A 24,512-nucleotide genomic window follows, 5' to 3' on the forward strand; every position below is an offset into this window, starting at 1 on the left:
GAGTGTTTTCCAGCAGCCTCAGGCTGCTCTTCCTCCGTCCATCTGTTCATCATCATCCATCTCCTTCTATCGTTCCCTTCCTCCTCCTCATGCCTCCTTCCTCCTCCTCACATCTCCTTCCTCCTCCTCATGCCTCCTTCGTCCTCCTCACATCTCCTTCCTCCTCCTCACGTCTCCTTTCTCCTCCTCACGTTTCCTTTCTCCTCCTCATGTCTCCTTCCTCCTCTTCACGTCTCCTCCCTCCTCCTCACGTCTCCTCCCTCCTCCTCACGTCTCCTCTCTCCTCTTCACGTCTCCTCCCTCCTCTTCATGTCTCCTCCCTCCTCCTCACGTCTCCTCCCTCCTCCTCACGTCTCCTCTCTCCTCTTCACATCTCCTCACTCCTCTTCAAGTCCCCTCCCTCCTCTTCATGTCTCCTCCCTCCTCCTCACATCTCCTCCCTCCTCCTCACGTCTCCTCTCTCCTCTTCACGTCTCCTCCCTCCTTCTCACGTCTCCTCCCTCCTCCTCACGTCTCCTCCCTCCTCCTCACGTCTCCTCTCTCCTCTTCACGTCTCCTCCCTCCTTCTCACGTCTCCTTCCTCCTCCTCACGTCTCCTCCCTCCTCCTCACGTCTCCTCCCTCCTCCTCACGTCTCCTCTCTCCTCCTCACGTCTCCTCCCTCCTCTTCACGTCTCCTCCCTCCTTCTCACGTCTCCTTCCTCCTCCTCACGTCTCCTCCCTCCTCCTCACGTCTCCTCTCTCCTCTTCACGTCTCCTCCCTCCTTCTCATGTCTCCTTCCTCCTCCTCACATCTCCTCTCTCATCCTTACGTCTCCTCCCTCCTCCTCACGTCTCCTCTCTCCTCTTCACGTCTCCTCCCTCCTCCTCACGTCTCCTCCCTCCTCTTCACGTCTCCTCCCTCCTCCTCACATCTCCTCTCTCCTCCTCACGTCTCCTTCCTCCTCCTCACGTCTCCTCTCTCCTCTTCACATCTCCTCCCTCCTCTTCACGTCCCCTCCCTCCTCGCGTCTCCTCACGTCTCCTCTCTCCTCTTCACGTCTCCTCCCTCCTCCTCACGTCTCCTCCCTCCTCCTCGCGTCTCCTCTCTCCTCCTCACGTCTCCTCCCTCCTCTTCACGTCTCCTTTCTCCTTCAGGTTTTCACCACTAAATTCAATGGACTTCCTGAAATCCTAATCCCTGGTTTCTGTAGTAATAAGAACGTCGATCAGGCGCTTCATTCAGATTATGAGCTGTTTAATCTGGAGTCACTCTGAAAGTGAAATGCTGCTAATAATCCCTCTAAACCCACCATTGTTCATGTTTAAGCCGTATTATTTTTTGTTCTGTAGTTGAACAGTAACAGGAACGTTCCGGATGCTGATTCTGACCGATTCTGTGTTTCTGCAGAGTTTCAAGATGAACGTGGACGGCCGCGGCGCTCTGAAGGAGAGCATCATGGAGGAAGGCCGAGCGCTGCTCGCCGTCATCACCTCCCACCAATCAGGTAGGACCTCACACACACACACACACACACACACACACACACAGGTGGCCATAACGGAGCCCCAACTCTGCTCCATTCATTATTAATATTTGGATTAACAGATTGACCTTCAGAGAGAGAATGTAGCTGAGGGAGATGAAGACAAAGAGGCAGAGATAGAAAAAAACATAAAGAAAAAAAAAAATCAATGATTTCATATTTTGCAGCCAGAGAAATAAAGTCTTTGTTTAAATAACCGTCTTTACTCAAACGGCCACTAGAGGTCCTCATCAGGTTTACATAAACGTACGTTGGTCGTATTTCCAACAACAGGCCGACATCCTGGATGCAACCAAAACTGCTTTCATGAAATCGGTTGTTATAACATTAAAAACGTTAACGTGCGGCTTCTTTCCGACCTCCGCGGGACGTGTACGAACAGTAATGACGATGCGGCCGCTCATCGGATCGACCTGTACGTTCAGAAAGTTCCACTAGAGCAGCACCCTGCTGCAGTAAATTTAGGGGTTTTCTAAAGGGAGTCTGGTAGCGGCAGATCTGCTCATGGAAACACTCCTGCTTTTGTCCACAGGGGGCGCCAAAATCAACACAAAATGAAAGTTCCTCTGACAAGCTTTGAAATGAGTTTGTCAGTCGGGTTTGATGCAAAACGTTTCCTGTTTTTTTCCTGCGTCTCTCTCTCTCTCTCTCTGGTTTACCTCTACGTCTCTCGCCCTGCAGGGCTGAAGGATATCCTCCATATGGTTTCCAGCCAATGGGATCAGCTCCAGCGGCAGATCCGGCGCCAACATGGCTGGATGCTCCGCGCCCTCCGCTGCATCCAGGCCCGCCTCCTCTACACCAGCCAATCACAGGAGGCCCCCGCGGCCTCGGGGGACCCGTCGGCCAATCGGCAGGCTCCGTGCCCATCGGACGGCCTCAAGGTAAGAAAGTTTAACGGTGGTTTTTATTTTTCTGTCAAATCTCTCCGTTATTCCGTCCATCTGTTCTTTGTTTGTTTTACTCGGGTTGATATCCTTCCATTTCCTCCGCGCCTCATCCCTGTTATCCCTCTCTCTCTCTCTCTCTCTCTCTCTCTCTCTCTCTCTCTCTCTCACACACACACACAAACACACACACACACTTAGCCAGGGTCCTCTGTACATTTCTGTTCTCATTGGCTGCTGGTTAATTGGCTGGACTTGGTTAATTAGATGTAATCTCCCTTTCTGTCTCTCTCATTGCTGCAGTCCTGTCATTCACATATTGGCACTGCTGTGAGTGTGTGTGTGTGTGAGTGTGTGTGTGTGTGTGTGAGTGGAAACGGAGAAATCTTCTGATCTTCTCCGACTCTTCCGTCTCCTTTTGAAATTGAACGCTCTTTGCTTCTCGTTTCTTCTGATTTCTACAAACAAACATGGCCTCCGTTTTTATTTCATGTTGATTGAAAGAGAAAGAAAATCCATTCTATGTGTATTAGATAATGTCCCGACCACACAGATGTTTGCATCCTTTGAGATCCAGACCTGCAGCTATATAGTGAAGACCGTACCCGGGTCAGATTAGATCATAACGTGGACCAGGTCTGATGTGGGTCCAAGTCTCTGCAACTAATGGCTACACTCCTTTTTAGTTTTTTAGTTGGAGCTTTTTGTTCCCAAGGAAACCTTCCTTCCTCTTCCCTCTGTTTTACTTTGCTCCATCTGTCTTTCATCACTTCCCCACTTGGTTTCCTCTCTTCTCATTTCATCAATTTCATTTCGATTTTTTTCCTTTTTCTCCCCTCATCATCCTCTTCCTCAGGTTGTTCTTGCTTCTTCCTCTCCTCCCCCTCCTCCTCCTCCTCCTCTTACTCCTCACCTCCTCTAGCAGACCTGACTGGTTGTTTTCAGATTGTTTAGTTGCAATTAGAGCTGCCGCAGTCTGATCACTGTGATCAGTCAACAGTGACAGCCATTAGCCAGCTTCCAGTGTGTGTGTTTGTGTGTGTGTGTGTGTGTGTGTGTGTGTGTGTGTGTGTGTCCATTAGCTGCTTGGCCGCAGCACATTAACAGTCCATTCATTATCTGTGTGAATCTCCCTCTGCACTTAAAGCTTTGATCCGTAAAACCTCCAAACAACAAACTGAGGTGTGAACCTGCTGAATAATTCCTGTCGGCTGCTCGTCCACTTGTGTGATATTTTAAATTATTCACGTCGTGTTCTGGCCAGCTGAACAATGAGCCAACGTGGCTACAAGATCCTCCTTCTGAGGGAGCCAATGTGGCTTCAAGATCCTCCTTCTGAGAGAGCCAATGTGGCTTCAAGATCCTCCTTCTGAGAGAGCCAATGTGGCTTCAAGATCCTCCTTCTGAGGGAGCCAATGTGGCTTCAAGATCCTCCTTCTGAGAGAGCCAATGTGGCTTCAAGATCCTCCTTCTGAGAGAGCCAATGTGGCTTCAAGATCCTCCTTCTGAGGGAGTCAACGTGGCTTCAAGATCCTCCTTCTGAGAGAGCCAATGTGGCTTCAAGATCCTCCTTCTGAGGGATTCAACGTGGCTACGAGATCCTCCTTCTGAGGGAGCCACGTGGCTACGAGATCCTCCTTCTGAGAGAGCCAACGTGGCTTCAAGATCCTCCTTCTGAGGGAGTCAACGTGGCTTCAAGATCCTCCTTCTGAGAGAGCCAATGTGGCTTCAAGATCCTCCTTCTGAGGGAGCCAATGTGGCTTCAAGATCCTCCTTCTGAGGGAGTCAACGTGGCTACGAGATCCTCCTTCTGAGAGAGCCAATGTGGCTTCAAGATCCTCCTTCTGAGGGAGCCAATGTGGCTTCAAGATCCTCCTTCTGAGGGAGTCAACGTGGCTACGAGATCCTCCTTCTGAGGGAGCCAACTTGGCTACGAGATCCTCCTTCTGAGGGAGCCAACGTGGCTACGAGATCCTCCTTCTGAGGGAGCCAATGTGGCTACAGGATCCTCCTTCTGTCCATGGAGGAACGTTAATATGTGCAGTAAGAATCCCAGAATGAGGCTCTGCTGTGTGTTCATTATCTGCTGGCACTCTTTAATGACAATCAGATGCATGGCCTAATCACTGGCACAGACATGGGGAGGGGGGGAGAGAGGGGGGGGGGGGGGCTGCAAGGTCAACCAAGGGCATCATGTTTATGTTTGTGTTTGTGTGTTTATGGACCTCGGTGAAAAAAAGATGGTAAAAGAATGACCAAGGGCAGACGCTAGGTAAACACACTGCACTCACTGTGTGTGTGTGTGTGTGTGTGTGTGTGTGTGTGTGTGTGTGTGTGTGTGCGTGTGTGTGTGTGTGTGTTTAAATGAACGTAACCTTGACTAAAGGGCAAAATAAAGGGCAAATTGGAATAAATTTATCAAATTATAAAGCCTCGTACAATATTTATAACCAGCGGATCCACTATTCATTACAAAAGATTAAATACCAACTTGTATCAATAATTCATCCTCTTAATCTTCATTTTTAGTGCAATTAAGAGCAGAAGCAAATGACATATTTCACACCGGCCTGTGAGACGGTTCGCATGCAATTTAATGAATGTGACTTCAGCTCTGAGGGCCGCCGGTGTCTCTGCTGCTCAATACATACATATTATATACATGTATATATTTATATATATGTAAATTAGTCCTCGAAGTCCATGTAGGGAGGCGGTCTCAGTGGTGGATGGGTCCCAAATACACAGGACTTTCACCCAGGTGACTGACGTTAGGGTCCAGTATGTACCAATATTTCATTCATAGTCATTTTAAACCATTTTTCAACCGGATGTTTTCTACTAAATCTAACCGAGTAGTTTGTGGGTGACATCTGGGTTAAAGTCTGGAAAAAAACATCTAAAAGAAAGATATTTGACTCATCATATTTGTCCTTCAAGTATCTTCTAGTTTAATCTCTGCTGGAGCCTCTCTTGATGGTGCGAGTTCCTCAAAACTTAGTAAGCGATGATAAAGCTTTCAAACGGACCTCATGTTGTTTATCCCTGACGATCTTTTTTCTTTTTGGGAATTTGGGATTCAGTTCAATCCTCCTCCCCCCCGAACAGCTTCCATCTCTTCCCCTCTATTAATTAATTGCTGATATGGCAACGAGTTAACGGCAACAACAGGTGTGGTGTGAGGTCATTAATTTGGGCGCGGCCTTAACGAGCCTCGGGCGGGTAATGCTGTGTTTGTGTGTTTGTGTCTCCCGGTGCTCATAAGAGCTGCTTGTTATCGGCGTTAACATATGTCGCTGACAAGGTGTCACACTTCCTCCCTTTATTCAATCCTGAAAATAAAATCAGACGTCCTTCCCTTGTAGCTCCTCCTCCATCTTCATCTCCTTCCATGTGTGTGTCCTCCATGTTACTTGTGTTGTACTTATATTAGAGTTGTACTTGCGTTGTGCGGTGGACGTGGGATGGCGGTGCAGCTACAGCAGACATGATAAAAGCTTCAGGTGGCGTGTAATGATGCGTTCAGCTCCCCGCCTGGATAAGTGCAAGTCATCGTGTCGGGGAACTTAACGTATGTGTTTGTGTCCTGCTGGCTCATTAAAAGCATTGGATCGTAATGTCCTTACCTGAGCCAGACAACGTGAGAAACAGGTTCCCTGGAACAAACGTGGACCCATGTGTACCTCACCTGTCCACCTGTCATCCATCCATCTTTTTATTTTCTTACCACACTTGTTTATCTCTCTTCATCCGTCCATCCATCCATCCCTCCCTCCCTCCCTCCATCATTAAGCCAAACCATGATGTCTTTCACTCACCCTAACTTTGCCATCTTGTCGTGATTTTGTTTGCTTTCTTTTCTAACCTGGTGTTTAAAATCCTGATCCAGAGGTCAGTTTAGTTGAGTAGGAGACACCTTTGACCCCTCATATCCCTTTCGTTCTGATCCCTTTCTTCCTCCTTTCCTCCACTCTTTCTTTGTCTTCTTCTTCTCTCCCAGTCCTTCTCCATCCATCTTCCCATCCAGGTATCCCTCCCTCCTCTTCAGCATAAACCCCTTTACATTAACTCAGTCTTCCCCTGCATCCCCCCCCCCCCCCCCCTGCTTTATCCTCCCCCCTTCCTCTCCCTCCAGCCGTCCGCCTGGAGAGGGTGATTCATGTAAATGTCAGGAAATATCATAGTGGGGTGGTGGGATTAGGTGGAGATGGGAAGATACACTGATACCAGCAAATATAATGCTCCGGCACGACGGCCAGCACCGGGGATTAGGACACACATACACACACGTGTGTGTGTGTGTGTGTGTGTGTGTGTGTTATGTGACTCCCACAGTGCGTCGCTGCATTATAACAGATTTGTTTTGCCTGTGTGAAGATTTTCAAGTGACATCTGTAGAGGTTTTTTTTTTGCATATTGAAGATAAAGGTAAAGGTTGTGTGTGTGTGTGTGTGTGTGTGTGTGTGTGTGTGTGTGTGTGTGTGTGTGTGTTTTGTAGGGGTGAGTGAACACAGAAAGAGAGGGAGAGCGAGAGAGGTAGAAAGGTGTTTAATACGAGTGTGAAAGCAGTGTAATATTTAACAGCTTAGCGGGATTTGTCTGTCACATTACAGGGGATTGGACGGAGTCTGGTCACACACACACACACACACACAGAAGATGAATGGATGTGTTCCGTGACAGCTCCTGAATCTGAATCTTCCCGTGGAGTTACAGGTGTTTGCCGTTATATTTTAATAACCTCGTCCCTGACACATGACGACACGGAGGTCATGTGTTGTTTTTGTTTTTTCAGCAACAAAACAACACATAAATAAATAAAAATAAAACAACACATGAAGTATTCAGTATTTCCCCACCGAGGCTGAGTTCAGTGTGGAGAAACCAGGTTCAGGTATCTGTGTGGGGAAATTAACAGAGATTAACAGTTGAATAACAAATATTTGAACCACGTCAGCAACTTTAATATTGTTGAACCTGATTGGGGATTTTGGGGCGACAGGTTCAGGGACTTCCGTTTATTGTGGCTCCGACCTGCTCCGAACTGACAAAGTGAGTTGGGAAATATTTGATGGCAATTTAAAAGAACATTAACATTTTGGAAATGATCTGACGGTAATGATCTTATTATCATTAAAGGCTTATTTTACAATCAACTCAGCAGTATTCTCAATGCTGCCTCACGTAAAAAAACATTTGGATTGAAATGATCATGAAATATAAAATGTGAAAGTCTTCCCTACGTTGACTAAACTAAATTGCGACATGTTAAGAGCAAACGTAATCCACGACAAAATACATTTTCCTCATAATTCACAATCCAGTTTTTCCTGCGTAATAGTCGGTTTACGTTTGAATATGGAATAATATTAACCAGTTGCTTGTTGCTTTTTATTGTCAACAACTTTACAGAAGAAAAAATGCATAATTAAAAAAAAAAAAATCCCAAAATCTGTACGGGACAAATAAACTTGTAAATATAACCGCCAAGAGAATCCTCATGTTTTTAAACAATGTTTTTGTTTAAATTCTGACATATTTACATCTATGTTTCTACTTCATGTGATAAAATAACAGATAGAATGCCTCAATAAAATAATAAATAAGCAAAAAAAAAAAAAAAAAAAAACATTGCTAAACTGTGTGGACCAAATAAACTAAGGGGCGGTTCCAACCCTCTAAATCTGACCCTGAAGAAAATCCCCCATCTCATGTTTTTAAATAACGTTTCCATTTGAATTCTGACGTATTTGCTCATCTTTATCTACTCCGGCTGATCCCCCTCTATCGGAACAACACCCCCCCCCACCACACACACACACACACACACACACAATATATATCAAGCCAGCCTCGCTGTATATTTTATGTTTATAATTTTCTTTCTTCAAGAATCTGGAACGTACCAATTACCCCTGGGGAGAGGGGGGTGGGTGTTTGGGGGGGCGTGTCGGGCAGGCTGAGGTGTGAGAGGTGATGGGTCGAGATTAGACCATGTCCCTTTGGACACGGGGGACACAAATCCTGTTAGAGAGCTGAACCAAACAGCCCTGAGCGCGCACACACACATGCACACACACGCATGCATCAACATTTCTGTCACGCGACAACACGTGTGTGTGTGTGTGTGTGTGAGAGAGAGAGAGGGAGAGAGAGAGAGAGAAATGTTCAGGTAGGGAGTGATAAGTGACCTCCTGGGTGGCACTTCACAGTCTGAGCTGAGTTAAATAACGTTTAGTGTGTGTATGTGTGTGTGTGTGTGTGTGTGTGTGTGTGTGTGTGGATGAGGCACTTGTACATTTGTGATTGTGACTGTTGGCACTTGTATGGTGACTCTGACTGTGTGTGTGTGTGTGTGTGTGTGTCTTATCAGTGTAGCTGGTGGAGACAGCTTGTTTGCCTCGGGCCTCTATTTCACCCTACAGACCGCACAGAGGGGAAGGAGGGGGGAGGGGAGGGAGGGGGAGAGAGAGGGAGAGAGGGGGGGGGGGGAGAGAAGCAAGGGATGGACTGAGAGAGGGGGATCCGTGGAGGGGAATAGGACAACAGGACTTATAGAACTATAGACTTAGAGAAGAGTAGGAGGAGAGGAGGTCAGACGAGAGGAGAGGAGGTCACACTAGAGAAGAGGTGGAGGACAGGAGGTCAGACTCGAGGAGAGGAGGTCAGACTAGAGAAGAGGTGGAGGAGAGGAGGTCAGACTAGAGAAGAGGTGGAGGAGAGGAGGTCACACTAGAGAAGAGGTGGAGGAGAGGAGGTCACACTAGAGAAGAGGTGGAGGAGAGGAGGTCAAACTAGAGAAGAGGTGGAGGAGAGGAGGTCAGACTCGAGAAGAGGTGGAGGAGAGGAGGTCAGACTAGAGAAGAGGTGGAGGAGAGGAGGTCACACTAGAGAAGAGGTGGAGGACAGGAGGTCAGACTAGAGAAGAGGTGGAGGACAGGAGGTCAGACTCGAGGAGAGGAGGTCAGACTAGAGAAGAGGTGGAGGAGAGGAGGTCACACTAGAGAAGAGGTGGAGGAGAGGAGGTCACACTAGAGAAGAGGTGGAGGAGAGGAGGTCGAACTAGAGAAGAGGTGGAGGAGTGGAGGTCAAACTAGAGAAGAGGTGGAGGAGAGGAGGTCAGACTAGAGAAGAGGTGGAGGAGAGGAGGTCAGACTAGAGAAGAGATGGAGGAGAGGAGGTCAGACTAGAGAAGAGGTGGAGGAGAGGAGGTCAAACTAGAGAAGAGGAGGAGGAGAGGAGGAGTCTGGGAGTTGATGGAGATCCCTCATCCTGAACATGCAGCGCGTCTCCTCCTTCCTCCTGATTTGAATATTGACCTCAGGTTATGAGGAGCTTTTTAAATCAAATTACGGCGTGTTGGCCTGCTGCCTGATACCCGATACAGCCAATCAGACGGCTCGTCCCGCTCCCGGAGCTCCGCCACACGACACTTTACATAAATTAAGATTAAAGTTGGGGAAGTTTTGGGGAGTTAGCTTCACCACGCGGCGACACCATCAAGATAATTTGTGTTGAGAGAATCTGGGTGTTGGTGTTAATCCCTGGTCTCAGATCTGCTAAGCTGCATTCCCGGCTCCTTTTAAACGTGATAAAAAAAGAAGAAGCTTGGAGCCGGAGGGTTTCTATGTCACACAGCAGCAGGAAGTTTCACACTGTAGGTTAGCGCTTTAAAATAAACGGGAAGTTGGCAGCATCGGGAATATATAAGCATAAAGATTTCACTGTTAAAAACGTCGTACAAATATTCTGCATCCGTTTATAAAACCTCACTAGTTTCTCATATTTCATCCATATGATTTCACAGGACAGTAAAAAAATAAAAAAGCTTTTCATTTAAGGAGTGACAGTTTTTACACAAACAAAGACATAAAGATTTGCAGTTTTTCATTAAAGGTGATGTAAATGTTCTTCTGATGAACGTAAAGTAACCATATCCACTTTATAACGCTGACATCGACGTGTTCATCAGTGCTCGTTTAAATTCTACCCTTTCATAAAGCTGTTTTAAATTTTACATTACAGCTCTGAATCACGAATAAACAAAAACATAAAAAAAACAAGTAAAATATGAATGTTATGCACATTTGTTGCATTAAATAAATAGAAGTAATAGGATGAGCCTTTAAATGCATAATGGTATAAAATGCTTGACATAAAAGTTCATGTTTTACTCAAATAAAAGAGAAATATAAAGAATATTTGTCTTAATATTAAGCTTTATGAGAAGACTCGTCGTATGAATGTTCCTTAAAGTTCATCAGTGCTCGTTGAAATTCTACCGTTTAATTTGCGTTCCAGGCTAAAAGAACTGACTTTCCAACGTGTTTTTGTGTAAACGACTCGTTGCCCCATTAAGCTCTTAAAAAGTTAGATTCAGCGCCAGTTGAGTATAAATGATGTCATAATTGATGTTTTAGTCCCAAACAAAGTGGAGCATGTTGTTCTTCTTAAAACTTCTCCTGACCTTTTTTTTCCATCAGCGCCGCCGTGATATTGAAAGCTTATGTTGCTAATTATCTCCAATAATCATTGAAACGACTGAAATCACACTAAATGAATCCTCCTGTGGTCTTTTTTATTTATTATTTTGTTTCATTCCAAAAGTTGAGACACAAAGTGAAAAGTGTCTCCTCCTCCTCCCCCCCCCTCCCACCTGCAACATCTATAACAGCTAAATGAAATATGCAAATAATCGCTGCCGATCCCAATAAGAAATAATTAACGTGGTCTGCTCTCCGTGGCAGCATGTATTAGCATGCCGAAGCACTCCAAAATGTAATTTATAAAGGGAGTTTAAAAAAAAAAAAAAACAGCCAGCTCTCTCTGTGTCTTTGCCAACGGCAATCTGACGTTTCTAATGCACTCCGAGAGAGAGAGAGAGAGAGAGAGAGAGAGAGAGAGAGAGAGAGAGAGAGAGAGAGAGAGAGAGAGAATACACTGATAGTGGCGGTGGTGAGCTTTTTTTTTTTCTCTTTTAATTTTCCATTCCAGATATTTCTCAAATATTTAATTACGCGGGTGGTAAAAGTGAATATGTAAAGTAGGTGTTTTTCTTGTCTTTTTTTGAAGCCACAGATGGTTTGTGTCACATTACCTTGTCAAACATGGGTACGGGTGGAGGTGGTGGTGGTGGTTATTAGAGGATGTAGTGGAGTTTTGATGAACGTTGCCGTGGCGGCGGCGGCGGGAGAATGGCGGCTTGGCGAGCAGACGCCTGCAGAGCGGAGAAATGAGTTTTGACTCGATGTCGGAGAAAAGTTTCGGTGTTTCTCCTCCAGCTTTCTTTAAGAGAGCGGATTCATACTCAAAAAGTTTGGCAATTTAGGAAACCGAGCGACGCTTCACATACGAACACTCACTATGGACATCAGACGTCGCCACGTGTTATATGTTCTTGTTTTCGGTGGAATATCGAGGGGTTTTGCTGCAGGGACGTGTCACACGGAGACTGGAGTGCAAACAGGAAGTGAAGTTCATGTCCCAGTTCAGTCCAACACATTCACTCTGCAGGTTTCCAGTTAGTAAAAACCAGGTCAGTGATCAGATTCAAACCACGGCTTCACTTCCAGGAAGACCAAAAATAAATACAAGTATTTAAATCTCATTAACTTTAAGTTTCCCCAATTTGATTTTATTATAATTTTGTGTTCTTTTTTCATCTTAGATCTATATATGTATTTATTTCCCTTTACACTCTGTACTGTGAGTATTACAATGGTTTACAGCTGTAGGAGGGATTCAAATAAAGAAACCATGACTGTCAGATGTTAACTCCTCTGAAAGTCAGATTGTATGCAGATGATGAAGTGATTAATTTAGCATTGTTAGCCTCCATTGAAATATAAAAAACATTTTTTGTCATGTGTTTTTTTATTGTTAATTATGACAGTGGATTTTATTTTAAACAGGTAAAAACATTTTATAAAATGTATAAATAAATCACTTTATCATCCGCATATAATGTGACTTTCAGCGGAGTTAATGTCCACTTCTTTAAGGACATTTTGGGACAATTTGTTGGGATGGATGATTTCAAAATAAGAGCGTGGGAATGAGATGTGTGTTTTGGGCTGAAGGAGGAAGATGATTCTGTCGATCAGCTGTTCTTCTTTCTGGATTTCCGTCTGTCGTTTTCGGGCTGATTGAAAGGACGTTCTGAAACAGTGGACGCCATTTATTTTTCATTAAGGAAGACTGCTGAAGGAATCCTGCTCCGACAAAACAACTGATACGTGTTCACACACACACACACACACACACACACACAAACACACACACACACAAACACACTTGCACATAAGGAATACAAATGAGTGAATCTATGCAAGGACACACAACCACACAACATAAACACACATGCAGATGGACACACACACACACACACACACACACACACTGGTGACTTAATAACATCCCCCCCCCCCCCCCCCCCCCATCTCTGCTCTCAAAGCCACACAATCAAAACCACATTTTGATATCATTTCACTCATTTGTATTCGTACATGAAGGCGCACACACACACACACACACACACACACACACACACTTACTGCACACACACACACACTAACTGCACACACACACTAACTGCACACACTAACTGCACACACACACTAACTGCACACACACCCGCCCTCGCTCTCTCAGTTTCTGATCAAAGATTCTCCATCTTGTTCTCAAATAAAAAAGGACTGTAGGCTGTAATTACTAGCAGAGCATCTGATGGTGTGTGTGTGTGTGTGTGTGTGTGTGTGTGTGTGTGTGTGTGTGTGTGTGTGTGTGTGTGTGTGTGTGTGTGTGTGTGTGTGTGTGTGTGTGTGTGTGTGTGTGTGTGTGTGTGTGTGTGTGTGTGTGTGTGTGTGTGTGTGTGTGTGTGTGTTTTCTTGTTGTTCTCTTTCTTCTGGTTGTTTCTCATGTTTTTTTTGTCTGAACAAATAATGAATCAGTGAGTGTCTGATGCCGTTTTACAAACAGCATGTTGTTCCTGTTAGTCCTGAGTGACCCTTCCTTCCTTCCTTGCTTCCTTCCTTGCGTGCTTCCTTGCTTCCTTCCCTTTTCCTAGTCATTTTAATCCAAACAATGATGTTTCACTATGTTTTGGTTTTGTGTTCTTCTTCATCCACGTGATTCAAACTGGCCGTTTGATCAGGTTTAAAAATGTTTCTTTGGAAATTTGATTGAAGTTTAGTTGTTTGGAGATTTTGGACCGTGGACCGGAGGATTGAGGTGACAAAAAAACAAAATATGGAGAGACTGAAAAAAACAAAAGGATGGGATGAAAGAAAGAGGAATTACGATGAAAAGAAAGAGAGGAAAAGAAAGATGGAGGGTGAAGAGAACAAAGTTTAATATTGAAAGAGAAATGGAGGAAAACAAGATATAAGAAGGAAAGACGAGAGGAAGGCTGGAGGATTTGATATAAGGATGATAAAAGCAAGGTTGAGGAGTGTGTGAAGGGGGAGGCGGGGGATGGATGGATGGATGGATGTGACGGAGGTGTGGAGGCTGTTTTTGTCTCTCTACCTGTGAGGCACAGTAAATCAGAGGCAGATAAGGTAATTCTGTGAGCCGTACATCATCAGGCTGCAGACAGTTTTATGGCCAGCAGATTGGCTGTAAGGGCTGCTGATTACAATGAGAGAGAGAGGGAGAGAGAGAGAGAGAGAGAGAGAGGAGGAAGGTGTTTGGAGATGAAGCCGTAGAATCTATTAAAGTTTGGCTGTTAATTGAGGACGATGCTTTGATATCAGATACGAGACGTCAGATGTTTGGGGATTGTTTGTTTTGTTTGTCTGGAAAAAGAAAAGTTATTTGATTGATCCGTTTTTATCCTTAAAAAAAATCCAGTTATAATACGTGTGATAAATAGTGATTGTTTGCTCTAGCAAGAGGACTAATATCGCCCTTTTAAAAGAAGCCTGGAAAGTTCTGATCAAACATTATTTTGTAGAAGATTTACAGACGGACTCAAAAAGAAGAAGATCAAATTAAAACGCCGCTCAAAAGTAATATTTAAATTCACTATTTGTACACTAGTAATATTTAAATGACTGAGGGAGTCTGGAAGTAGGTGATGAAGACAGGAAGTAGGGGAGGAAGACAGGAAGTAGGTGATGAAGACAGGAAGTAGGTGAGGGGGGCAGGATGGTGAAACTGTTCGGGCTCTGATTCAACTTTCAGGTGTAAAAAAAACGATCTCAAAAGCCAAACTGAGATAAATCCACATGTTTGATTCTGATCTGATAATCCTCATCGTTCTGAGTCTGTGGATCTTTGTGGAGCTTGTATTCCTCAGATTGACCGGAAGAATAATCTTCTGCTCTCCCCGTCTCCTCTCTGCTGCCCGCCCTCCCTCGCTCTCTTGCTCAAGGGCACCTCAGCAGCCATGCAGCGGTTAAACCTGCAACCTCTCGGACACATTCACACCCAAACCCATTCTGAATATTTTACACTTTCCACGCGCTGGCAGATCAACACCGGATTAAAAATTACAACATGCCGCGGGTGGTTAATTACGATTTCATGATCTCCTCAAGAATAAAAAAAAACACACAAGTCCGAGTTTGAGGGTCGGGAAGGACACAAAATGGCCGATGAGAAAAGGGCCTGCTGAGGCCGAGCAGCGTTACTGTATGGAGCGAAAGCAGAGGGTGTTTATTTAGTATTTACTCTGCACTTCATCATCTCCCCTCCGCTAATCCACCGGCTGCTGTACGCACCGCTGACCACGGCGTATCGCTAACCTCCGCCTGGATCACTCTGTGTATGTGTGTGTGTGTGTGTGTGTGTGTGTGTGTGTGTGAGAGAGAGAGAGAGAGAGAGAGAGAGAGAGAGGATGATGTCTATCCCTTCATCTGAAACCTTGTTAAATATTCATTGACAATTATTCCGCTTTGACCGAGGAGTTAGATGATGCTGCTGCAGAGAGAAACTGAAAGAGAAAGTGTGTGTGAGGGAGGGAGGGAGGGAGGGAGGGGGAGGAAGGAGGGGAAGAGCGAAGGATGGAGGCGAAAGAATAATAGAAGATTGTCTTGGAAATATTATGATGAATCACTTGTATGTAAAATCATTAAATGACCTGCAGACAAACCAAAAAGGCAGACTGACAGAGAGACAACCTGTCTCTCTCTCTCTCTCTCTCTCTCTCTCTCTCTCTCTCTCTCTCTCTCTCTCTCTCTCTCTCTCTCTGTCTCTCTCTCCCCCCGTCTCTCTCTCTCCCCCTTTCTCTCACCAGGAGTATGATTAGGTGAGCATATTAAATATTAAATATCAAATAGTGCCCTCGGTCAGCTCTCCTGACAGGCCGGCTCTGCGAGAGAGACAGAAGTGAATCATTCCATCTGCAATAATCTCCTCGCTGCTCTCCGGACGTCCAACCTGCTTTTCACAATCACAGTTAATCCTGCATTCTCTCTGCTGGCCACCAGGGGGCGACTCCTCTCTGGTTGTATAGAAGTCTATGAGAAAATGGTCCTACTTCTCTCTTGATGTATTATTTCAGTAAACATTGTAAACATGAGTTTATGATCTCATTCTCTAGTTTCAAGTCTTTTTCAATCCAGCATGATGTTCATTTAGTACATTATGGTCCATTTAGAGTCCACCAGACCAGAAAGCAGGGGATGCTTTAGGGGGCGGGGCTTACCTGCTGATCGACAGGTCCATTTAGAGTCCACCAGACCAGAAAGCAGGGGATGCTTTAGGGGGCGGGGCTTACCTGCTGATCGACAGGTCCATTTAGAGTCCACCAGACCAGAAAGCAGGGGATGCTTTAGGGGGCGGGGCTTACCTGCTGATCGACAGGTCCATTTAGAGTCCACCAGACCAGAAAGCAGGGGATGCTTTAGGGGGTGGAGCTTACCTGCTGATCGACAGGTCCATTTATAGAGTCCACCAGACCAGAAAGCAGGGGATGCTTTAGGGGGCGGGGCTTACCTGACGCTTGGTCGCTACCACTTTTACTTCATGAATGTCGATTGATATTTTTGGCCTGTTGTCATCTTGATTTTTGTGGGCAGTGTCTCATTTTATTTATTTATTTATTTTGGCCATCACCGCTTTTTGAACCAGAAGTAACACAAAGGGGGCGGGGCTTAGTATGAACGCTGAATGACACACCGACCATACAGATGCCTGCTATGATCTTGCTTCACATTTAGAAAACCTGTATAAAAAAGTTTGTTACATCACATCATTTCCATCATTTTAACAAGCAATTTGCTGAGCAATCACTCACTCAAGTATCTCCACGGATGAGATCGGGTTCCTCTCCGGTATTAAATCAAACCCCAGCGATGGATTCACCTTCAACAGTCTCTGCAGGGTTCAAACTCACAACCTCCTCCTGGACACGTTGGCTTTGGAGATCGTTTGGAATCGTCCTAAAATGAATTTCACGTCACCCGTGAGGATCACGTGGGCGTCGCCGCCGTCTCCGTGACGACCGCCCTCTCAGGTGTCGTTAGAGCAGCTGCTGGATCTCACCGGTCCTTCCAGGGGTTCTCCAGTCCAGACTAACGAGGCCGTAAAAAAGGATCCAGATCTGGTCCCAGCTGAGGAGCCGGCTAACGCTCTCCCCTGCTAATTTGGGCTCCTGTTTTATTTTTATATATATATATATATATATTTATTTATTTTTATTCCCCATGGAGCTGATATGTGTCGCCGTGGCAACCATAATAATCCGGTGAAGAAGACCCTCGGGGGCGATGGTGGCATATTGTGACAGATGCCAGCAGCCGTAAAGCATTTCTGTCGGAGAGACTGAGGCTATAGACGGCTCTCTCTCCTCTTTATTACTTCTTTCTTTGCTCTCCTTCTCCTCCTCTCTCCCCCTCCATTGTTCTCACCTTCTCCTCCTCCATCTCCTCCTGTTTACTTCTCCTCACCTCTTCTCTCCATCCAGACTCAATCATTGAGTTCTTAAAGACTCATTTCTTAAAACAGTTAAAATAATAATCCAATAATTCTCCAAAACAAATGTTTTCCACAATCCTTGTTGTTAAGCGATCGCCCTCAGCGTCTCTCTCTTCATTTATTCTTTTTCTTTCTTCTTTTTTTTTTTGGAAAGAAGTTCCCGAAACAATTTGTTTTTGAATCTGCCGGAAATAAATTTGCCGCACCAACGGAACGACTTCACTTCTTTGAGATAATTACAGAAAAAATGAATTAATCTCGCCTTTTTACCGTTCTACCTCTCCCCCTGTATCTTCCCTCCACCTTTACCTCTCTCCCCCCCTCTCTGTATCAGTCGTGGAGGCTGAGGATTGCAGCTGTTGTGTCACACGTTACTTTTGATTTATGTTCCATCTGTGATATTGAAAATAACTGGAATGGTGTCCTTGAACAGAGCGCAAAGCCCCGGCAGGGGGGGGGGGGGGGGGGGGGCTGAAAGGATGTGGCTTTGGAGTGAGGAGTAGAACAAATACATTGGAGGACCATACACTCACTCTCTCTCTCTCTCTCTCTCCCGTCACGTCATACATTTCTGTCCAAGACGCCCGCCGTCAAATTGCGTCTAATAACCGATAATTATCCAGAATGGACCTTAATTACATGTAATTTACCCCCCAAAAAATAAATCTTCATTCTGCTCTCGCCACCCGCCACGTAAATAAACGCCACATGTGATCTGCTTGTTTTGAAGACCATGCGGGGGTACGGGGGGGGGGGGGCGTCGGTTCGGCTCCAGGTAATTTGATTCTGGAGGAGCCGGTGCATTTTTAATGATCCCCACTCAGTCGGGCGTGAGGCACTTTTATTTATTTATATATTTATTTATGTTTGTGTCACATTTGATGAGGCTTGAGACCTTCTTTTTTTATACCACAAAATATTGTTTCTATACATAAATATGTGAATATCTCCTGAAGATCTCCAGAGGTTAAACCTTGAAACGAACCAATCAGAAAAAAGAAAACAAACTCACGTGGAATTAGGACACATTTCTTTAAAAAGCACATATTGACCATATTCCATATCTGATCATATTCACATTCAAGAGTTTGAAGAACTAAACCGTTGTTTTGCAGCCATCCAATCAGTGAGCAGCCCAGCGATTTGAAACTTTGATGGGCGGAGACTTCTTCCAGGAAACAGGAAGTCAAATAAAACATCAAACCTCGAGTAGAAGCTCTTCAGCCGGCGAGTTAAAACGAGAGCAGATATGAATGTAGGCGTCGTTTTATTGTTACGCTTCCCTCGCTGTCTAACACACACTCCATCATTACCATCACCTCTCCTGCTGAGTGTGTGTGTGTGTGTGTGTGTGTGTGTGTGTGTGTGTGCTGCAGCATAGAAAGAGATTCTTGTGAAGTTGTTTTTTAAATCATATTTGATTTCATGCATAATTAGCTCGGCCATCAGCAGCCACCAGACTGCATGCTGGGTGTTTATATATACACACGCACACACACACACAGTACAGGTCAGGAAAGGTACACACACTATAGAAGAAATTACAATGTTTCTACAATACTAGCAACAGAAAGGTGCTTTTGCTGTGTGTGTGTGTGTGTGTGTGTGTGTGTGTGTGTGTGTGTGTGTGTGTGTGTGTGTGTGTGTGTGTGTGTGTGTGTGTGTGAGTGAGTGTGTGAGAGCGAGCCCGCAGGCGGCTTCCAATTTGCCGATAGGGTGAGTCAGAGGAAGGAAAAGAGAGGGAGGAGAGTCTTCTTCGCTTTGCTCCAGACTCACTCGCAGTCGGATTAAAAACTTAATTATGTTTTAAAATGATATTTTAATTAAATATGGAGGGAAGCAGAAATGGATTGGCACCAAAATAATTAATCAAACATCAAAAAAAATAAAAACACACACAACCGAGCGCCGTCTTTCTGCTTCGGCCAGCAGAAAATAAATTCAGCAGGCCTTTTAGCTCGGTTGAACACTCATTTAATTCTCTCTCCGCCCGCACCCAAGACCACAGCACTCCCAGTCCCACAATGCATCTGTGATAATGACTCAGAGACGTAATTAATGCTAATTGACGATCAGTGAATTCTTTGGGAACTCTGTCTGTAGTTCCTCAAGTCAAGATGCTCGCTAATACTTCACTTTAGCAACCTAGCTACTAGCTGCACACTCCGTGCTTTCCATCTGTGTGATGTCATAAAGACTAGCTAACGTCATTATTCTTAACTTTGTCCACCTGATGAATGTACGTCTAATGTTCCGTCTCTTTTAGCTCCGTTTTTGGTCTCCACCATCAGGAATATGTGTCTTTTTAGCAGCTAAATGCTAAAATTTCTGTCTGACGATCAGTTTGTGTTCAGCAGCTGTACGAGAGTTCGTTAGCTGCCGGAAACACTGAGACATAACCAAGCAGGAAATGTCCCGCCAAAATAAAGCGACGAGCTTAAAGAGTTGCGTGGATGCATTTGATTGAATTATTATTTTAAAACTGCTGATTAGTTCAACTGTAGTGTTAGCAGCTAAGCTATTAGCAGCTAGCTTTCAGCATACGACTAAACTATGTAGTTTGTAGCGGTTTGTATATTTCAAGTGTGTCGCAAAAATTATTAACGATTTCCAAGTGTTTGTTTCTCATATTTATCCGATGTGACAGCAAAGTCTTCGCATTAATTAGAAACACAAACACAGTTGCTAACTCTGCTCTAAAATCACTTGATAAACACATTATGCTTCCAGAATAATTTATAACATAGATTTTAAAGTATTAGTAGTATTGTATTGTTATTCTATTTCCTCTCCCTTTGCCTTGTGTTTGGTTCTGGATGGATGGATGGATGGGGGGGGGGGGGGGAGGCAATCAATATTTCTTGCATTCTAATTAAAGCCTCTGTGGGAAAAAAAACATGTAATTATCAGTAAATTAAATACAAGGTCAGTCTACCTGATGGAGGAGGAAACCAACGAGAGGCTCGATGTTGTGATGTGAGAATCCTGCTGCAGACGGATTGAAGGGTTTCCCTTCAAACAGTGTTTCCCACACATTGACCAGACTATGGCGCACCGAAAAATGTACACAATTTTACAAAATTAAATTACATTGAAAAAATAATTCGTTCATTTAAAAAATTACATATAAAGAAATTCTTACGTTTAAAAAGAAAATCTTCCATTTCAAAAATTACATTTCAAACAAATTCTTACATTTAAAAAAAAATACTTCCCTGCTTTTAAACTCATCTCAATATTGTTTTAACTTAATAAAATCCCTTAGATGAAGATACCTGTAACACACACACACATACATTTTTACCAGTCCGTCTTTTGTTCTTGGATTATTTTTCTTCGGTTTGTGAACAGAAACACAAAAGAATCCGATAAAGTCCGACCTTCACCGTCATTCAGCACGTCTGAGCCAATCAGAGATGCTTCCACCTGCACGCCGCTGTGTCTTTCACCAATAAGCTCTATTGTCAGCTGTGTGTGTGCTTGTGTGTGTGTGAGCAGGGACTGAGGAGATGTTATTGATTTTTTATCAGGTGATCATCATTTTCTCTCTGCTCTCTCTTTGGCCTGGTCGACGTTCTTTCTTAATAGTGTTTTAGGTCTGCATCACTAGAGCATGCTGGGAGATCAGCTAATTTCACACAGCAACGTGTCAGGGACCCTGTGTGTGTGTGTGTGTGTGTGTGTGTGTCTGTGTGTTTTAAGATGCTAAACTGCTGCTGACTCCTTGTATATAAAAGCCAACATCAGTGTTTTAAAGTGACGCAGTGCCTTTGAGCAGCTGACTGATCTGGATTTGAGCCTCAATGATTAACTATCGATTATCAAGATCCTGGTGGTTTGGTCCTCTGCCTGTCAGACGCCGCTCTGGGTCAAAGGATCTTAAGCCTAATCAGTTACTTCAATATTAATGTGAAAATGTCCCCCTCTTATTTATAATGAATGTTATTTACTTTGTATAACATGTTTCATACTTCAAATGTCAAGAAATGTTAAAATCTTAATCATAATTTCTGATAGAAGTGAAATTGAATTCAGACAGAATCTGACGCCTTTCCTGGAGAATATCTGCTGTTTCCAGCCATCAGCCTTCAGACAGGAAGTGGAGGATGTTTGAGATGAAGATATCTGGCAGGCGGTGGCGGCGGCGGCCCAACGCTGGGGGCAGGTGTTACAGCAGCTCCCATTAATACAGCTAATTAACATTAGCCACTCGTCTAATTAACACGCAAACTAATGAGGAAATAATTAACCGACATAAAAAAATCTAAGGTCGAGGTGGTGTCGCAGACAGACAGGAGAAGGGATCAGGGGGGATTGTGGGAGTTCTAGAAGGTGCTGATGATGCGGATCAGAGAGGTTTGTTGACACATTTAATGCATCTGTTTATATTGTTATTATTTTATTTCTTATGTTATGTTTGGAGGGTTTTTACTCTGAGTTTTCCTGAAAATCCTGTTATCATTTGTTCAAGTTATTATGTTAAATGTGTCGCATTATGTCGCCCCCTGGTGGCCAGCAGAGAGAAGTAGGACCATTTTCTCATAGACTTCTATACAACCAGAGAGGAGTCGCCCCCTGGTGGCCAGCAGAGAGAAGTAGGACCATTTTCTCATAGACTTCTATACAACCAGAGAGGAGTCGCCCCCTGGTGGCCAGCAGAGAGAAGTAGGACCATTTTCTCATAGACTTCTATACAACCAGAGAGGAGTCGCCCCTGGTGGCCAGCAGGGAGGATGACAGTTTAAGGCACTTCAGCTTTGGCTTCACTTCTCAGAACCGGAGGTTTACCGCCTGAATGTGATGCACGCATAATGCACTGCATTATGGGTAGAGAAGCAGATGTAGTATAAAGAGGGAGACAGTTCCTACTGGGAGTGTATAAAGTGTATAAAGTCAACGTGTTGGACCAGGTCCACTTTGTTAAATCTTGAGCTTGAAAGCTCCAGAAAAAAAACAGCAAGTGGACCTTGAGTTAAGGCTTTCTATTAATTCATGTATTTATTGGCCGGACGACTTCTTTCCAAGGTCAAGGATTTACTTTCACACTCGACTGCACAACAACGACTCGGAGTCATAAGTAGCTCCCTGTGTAATTAACTTCATTGGCTAATCTACGCCGGCACTTTCACATGATTTAAACAAAGTCAATACACACTGTTAACATGACCTGTAGTCACAATGCACTATATACATGTGGGTGTGTGTGTGTGTATAAATATATATATATATAAATATAATATATGAGGATCTTCAGCTGTTCTTTGTGGTCATATCTGCTCGAATTCTTCTTCAGCTTCTTGTCAAAGCTGCAGATTCTCTGTTTTTGCTTGCTTTCTGAAAACGGAGGGAAAGGAGGAGGAGGAGGAGGAGGATGAAGCAGGGGAGGAGGAGGAGGAGGAGGTTAGAAAGGTCAGAAGGGGGAGAGAAGGTGAGCTGGAGGTTTGTTTAGTTGAATTTAGCTGCTTATGAGAGACTCAGTGGAAACATCTGGACAACACAACCAGCCTGAGGACAAGACACATGCACACACACATGCACACACACACACGCACACACACACACACACACACGCACACACACATGCACACACGCACACACACACACGCACACACACACACACACTTTTTACAATGTGTTGCAAATGTAAGATTCAGTCAGATTCATAAGAAGTGTCTATTTCCTTTGTTTGTTGCAACCTGCTGTCTCTGTGTTATGGTCTGGTTGTTAGTGTGTGTGTGTGTGTGTGTGTTGGTGTGCGTGCGTGCGTGCGTGCGTGTGTGTGTTTGTTTTCTTGTGTTTGCCGGCAGTTATGCATTCTGCTCTCAAAGATGAAATCTGAGTTTTCATTCAACTGCTTCACGCAAATCAAACTGTATTGTAGTATTGACATGTACAGATGTGTGTGTGTGAGTGAGTGAGTGTGTGTGTGTGTGTGTGTGTGTGTGCGCGTGCTGACAGCTGGATGCAGCCGCCTCATATACATTATTGATCCTATATCATTACCCCCTGCTCCGCTCTATCACGACAAAAACACCCTGTTATTGGAATATCTCACCTGCAGTATTGACCTGCGAGAGAGACACACACACACACACACACACACACACACACACACACACACACACAGAGACAAACACACACACTTGCATTTATCCTTATAACTGCACATCATCAAGGCAACATTTCAACACAGTTTAAAGACGTTTATATGTTTCATTTGAGATTTAGTTGTCAGACGTTAAGTTGTAGTTTCTCTTTTCATATGAGGTCTAAAACCCTAACATGGGTCTCCTGTGTGAAAGTCCTGTGTTTTTGGACCCGTCCACCAGACCTCCTCCTTACACGGATTAATTGTAAACCAATTAGAGACGCAAACATAGATTTAGATTTCAAACACGTCAAAATGAATACAGAAAATGATTTTGACATGTCAGAAAAAGGAGTGGGAAGAAGTATACACTGTTATACTTATATAGTATTACAAAATACTTTTCTCTCAAAATGCACATTTTTATTTTGTTGTGATTGACTGAAGCTTTTATTCCCACTGGAGATCTCCGACCAATCAGAGCCACTGATGGAGTAGAATGTGAGGACTTTCACCCAGGAGACCTGCGTCTGTGTCCCGCGTTATATAACAATCACACTTATCTCAGCCTTTTTCTTTTATTTTTATCAGTGACAAAACAAGAATTTACAAAACAAAAGTATTTGCAACTATACTAGTAATAGAAACAATATAGTAATACACAAGTAAAGAAAAATATCAAAGTAAAGATGAAGGTGGATCGTTGCCGCGGCGTTACGATATTCCTGCCAGATTAGAGGCGGACCGAGACCACGGCGAGATATAGACGCTATCGCCATATTCAACACCTAACGTGATCGATCAGGTGATTGATTGGCGTATTGATTTATCAGCTGATCGTCGCTTTTAATAAATGGTGTGTTTGTGGATCCTGCTGTGTCTCTGCTGCTGCTCAGCTCTCAGTCTAAACACCGCTGTTTGATTGGCAGTTATAGCCCCGGGAGAACCCCAGGAGACACACACACACACACACCCACACACACACACACACACACACACACACACAGGGCACATTTTCATCACTGCAAATCAACCAGCAAGCTTTCCAGCAAACACACGCACGTATTCTGGAAACATGCAATGAACACGCCAA

At 44.3% G+C, this 24,512-nt stretch overlaps 1 protein-coding gene across 1 annotated transcript in view; it reads left to right on the plus strand.

Moving 5' to 3' along the window:
* akap6 (A kinase (PRKA) anchor protein 6) overlaps positions 1 to 24,512 on the plus strand; it is a 135,498-nt gene that overhangs the window by 49,008 nt on the left and 61,978 nt on the right. The window contains exons 12-13 of the mRNA XM_084013869.1: positions 1,390 to 1,486; positions 2,207 to 2,409. Of these exons, the coding sequence (XP_083869995.1) occupies positions 1,390 to 1,486; positions 2,207 to 2,409 (300 nt within the window). The remainder of the gene's footprint in view (positions 1 to 1,389; positions 1,487 to 2,206; positions 2,410 to 24,512) is intronic.

Source organism: Eutrigla gurnardus (assembly GCF_963514095.1).
Source record: "Eutrigla gurnardus genome assembly, chromosome: 7".
NCBI lineage: Eukaryota > Metazoa > Chordata > Actinopteri > Perciformes > Triglidae > Eutrigla > Eutrigla gurnardus.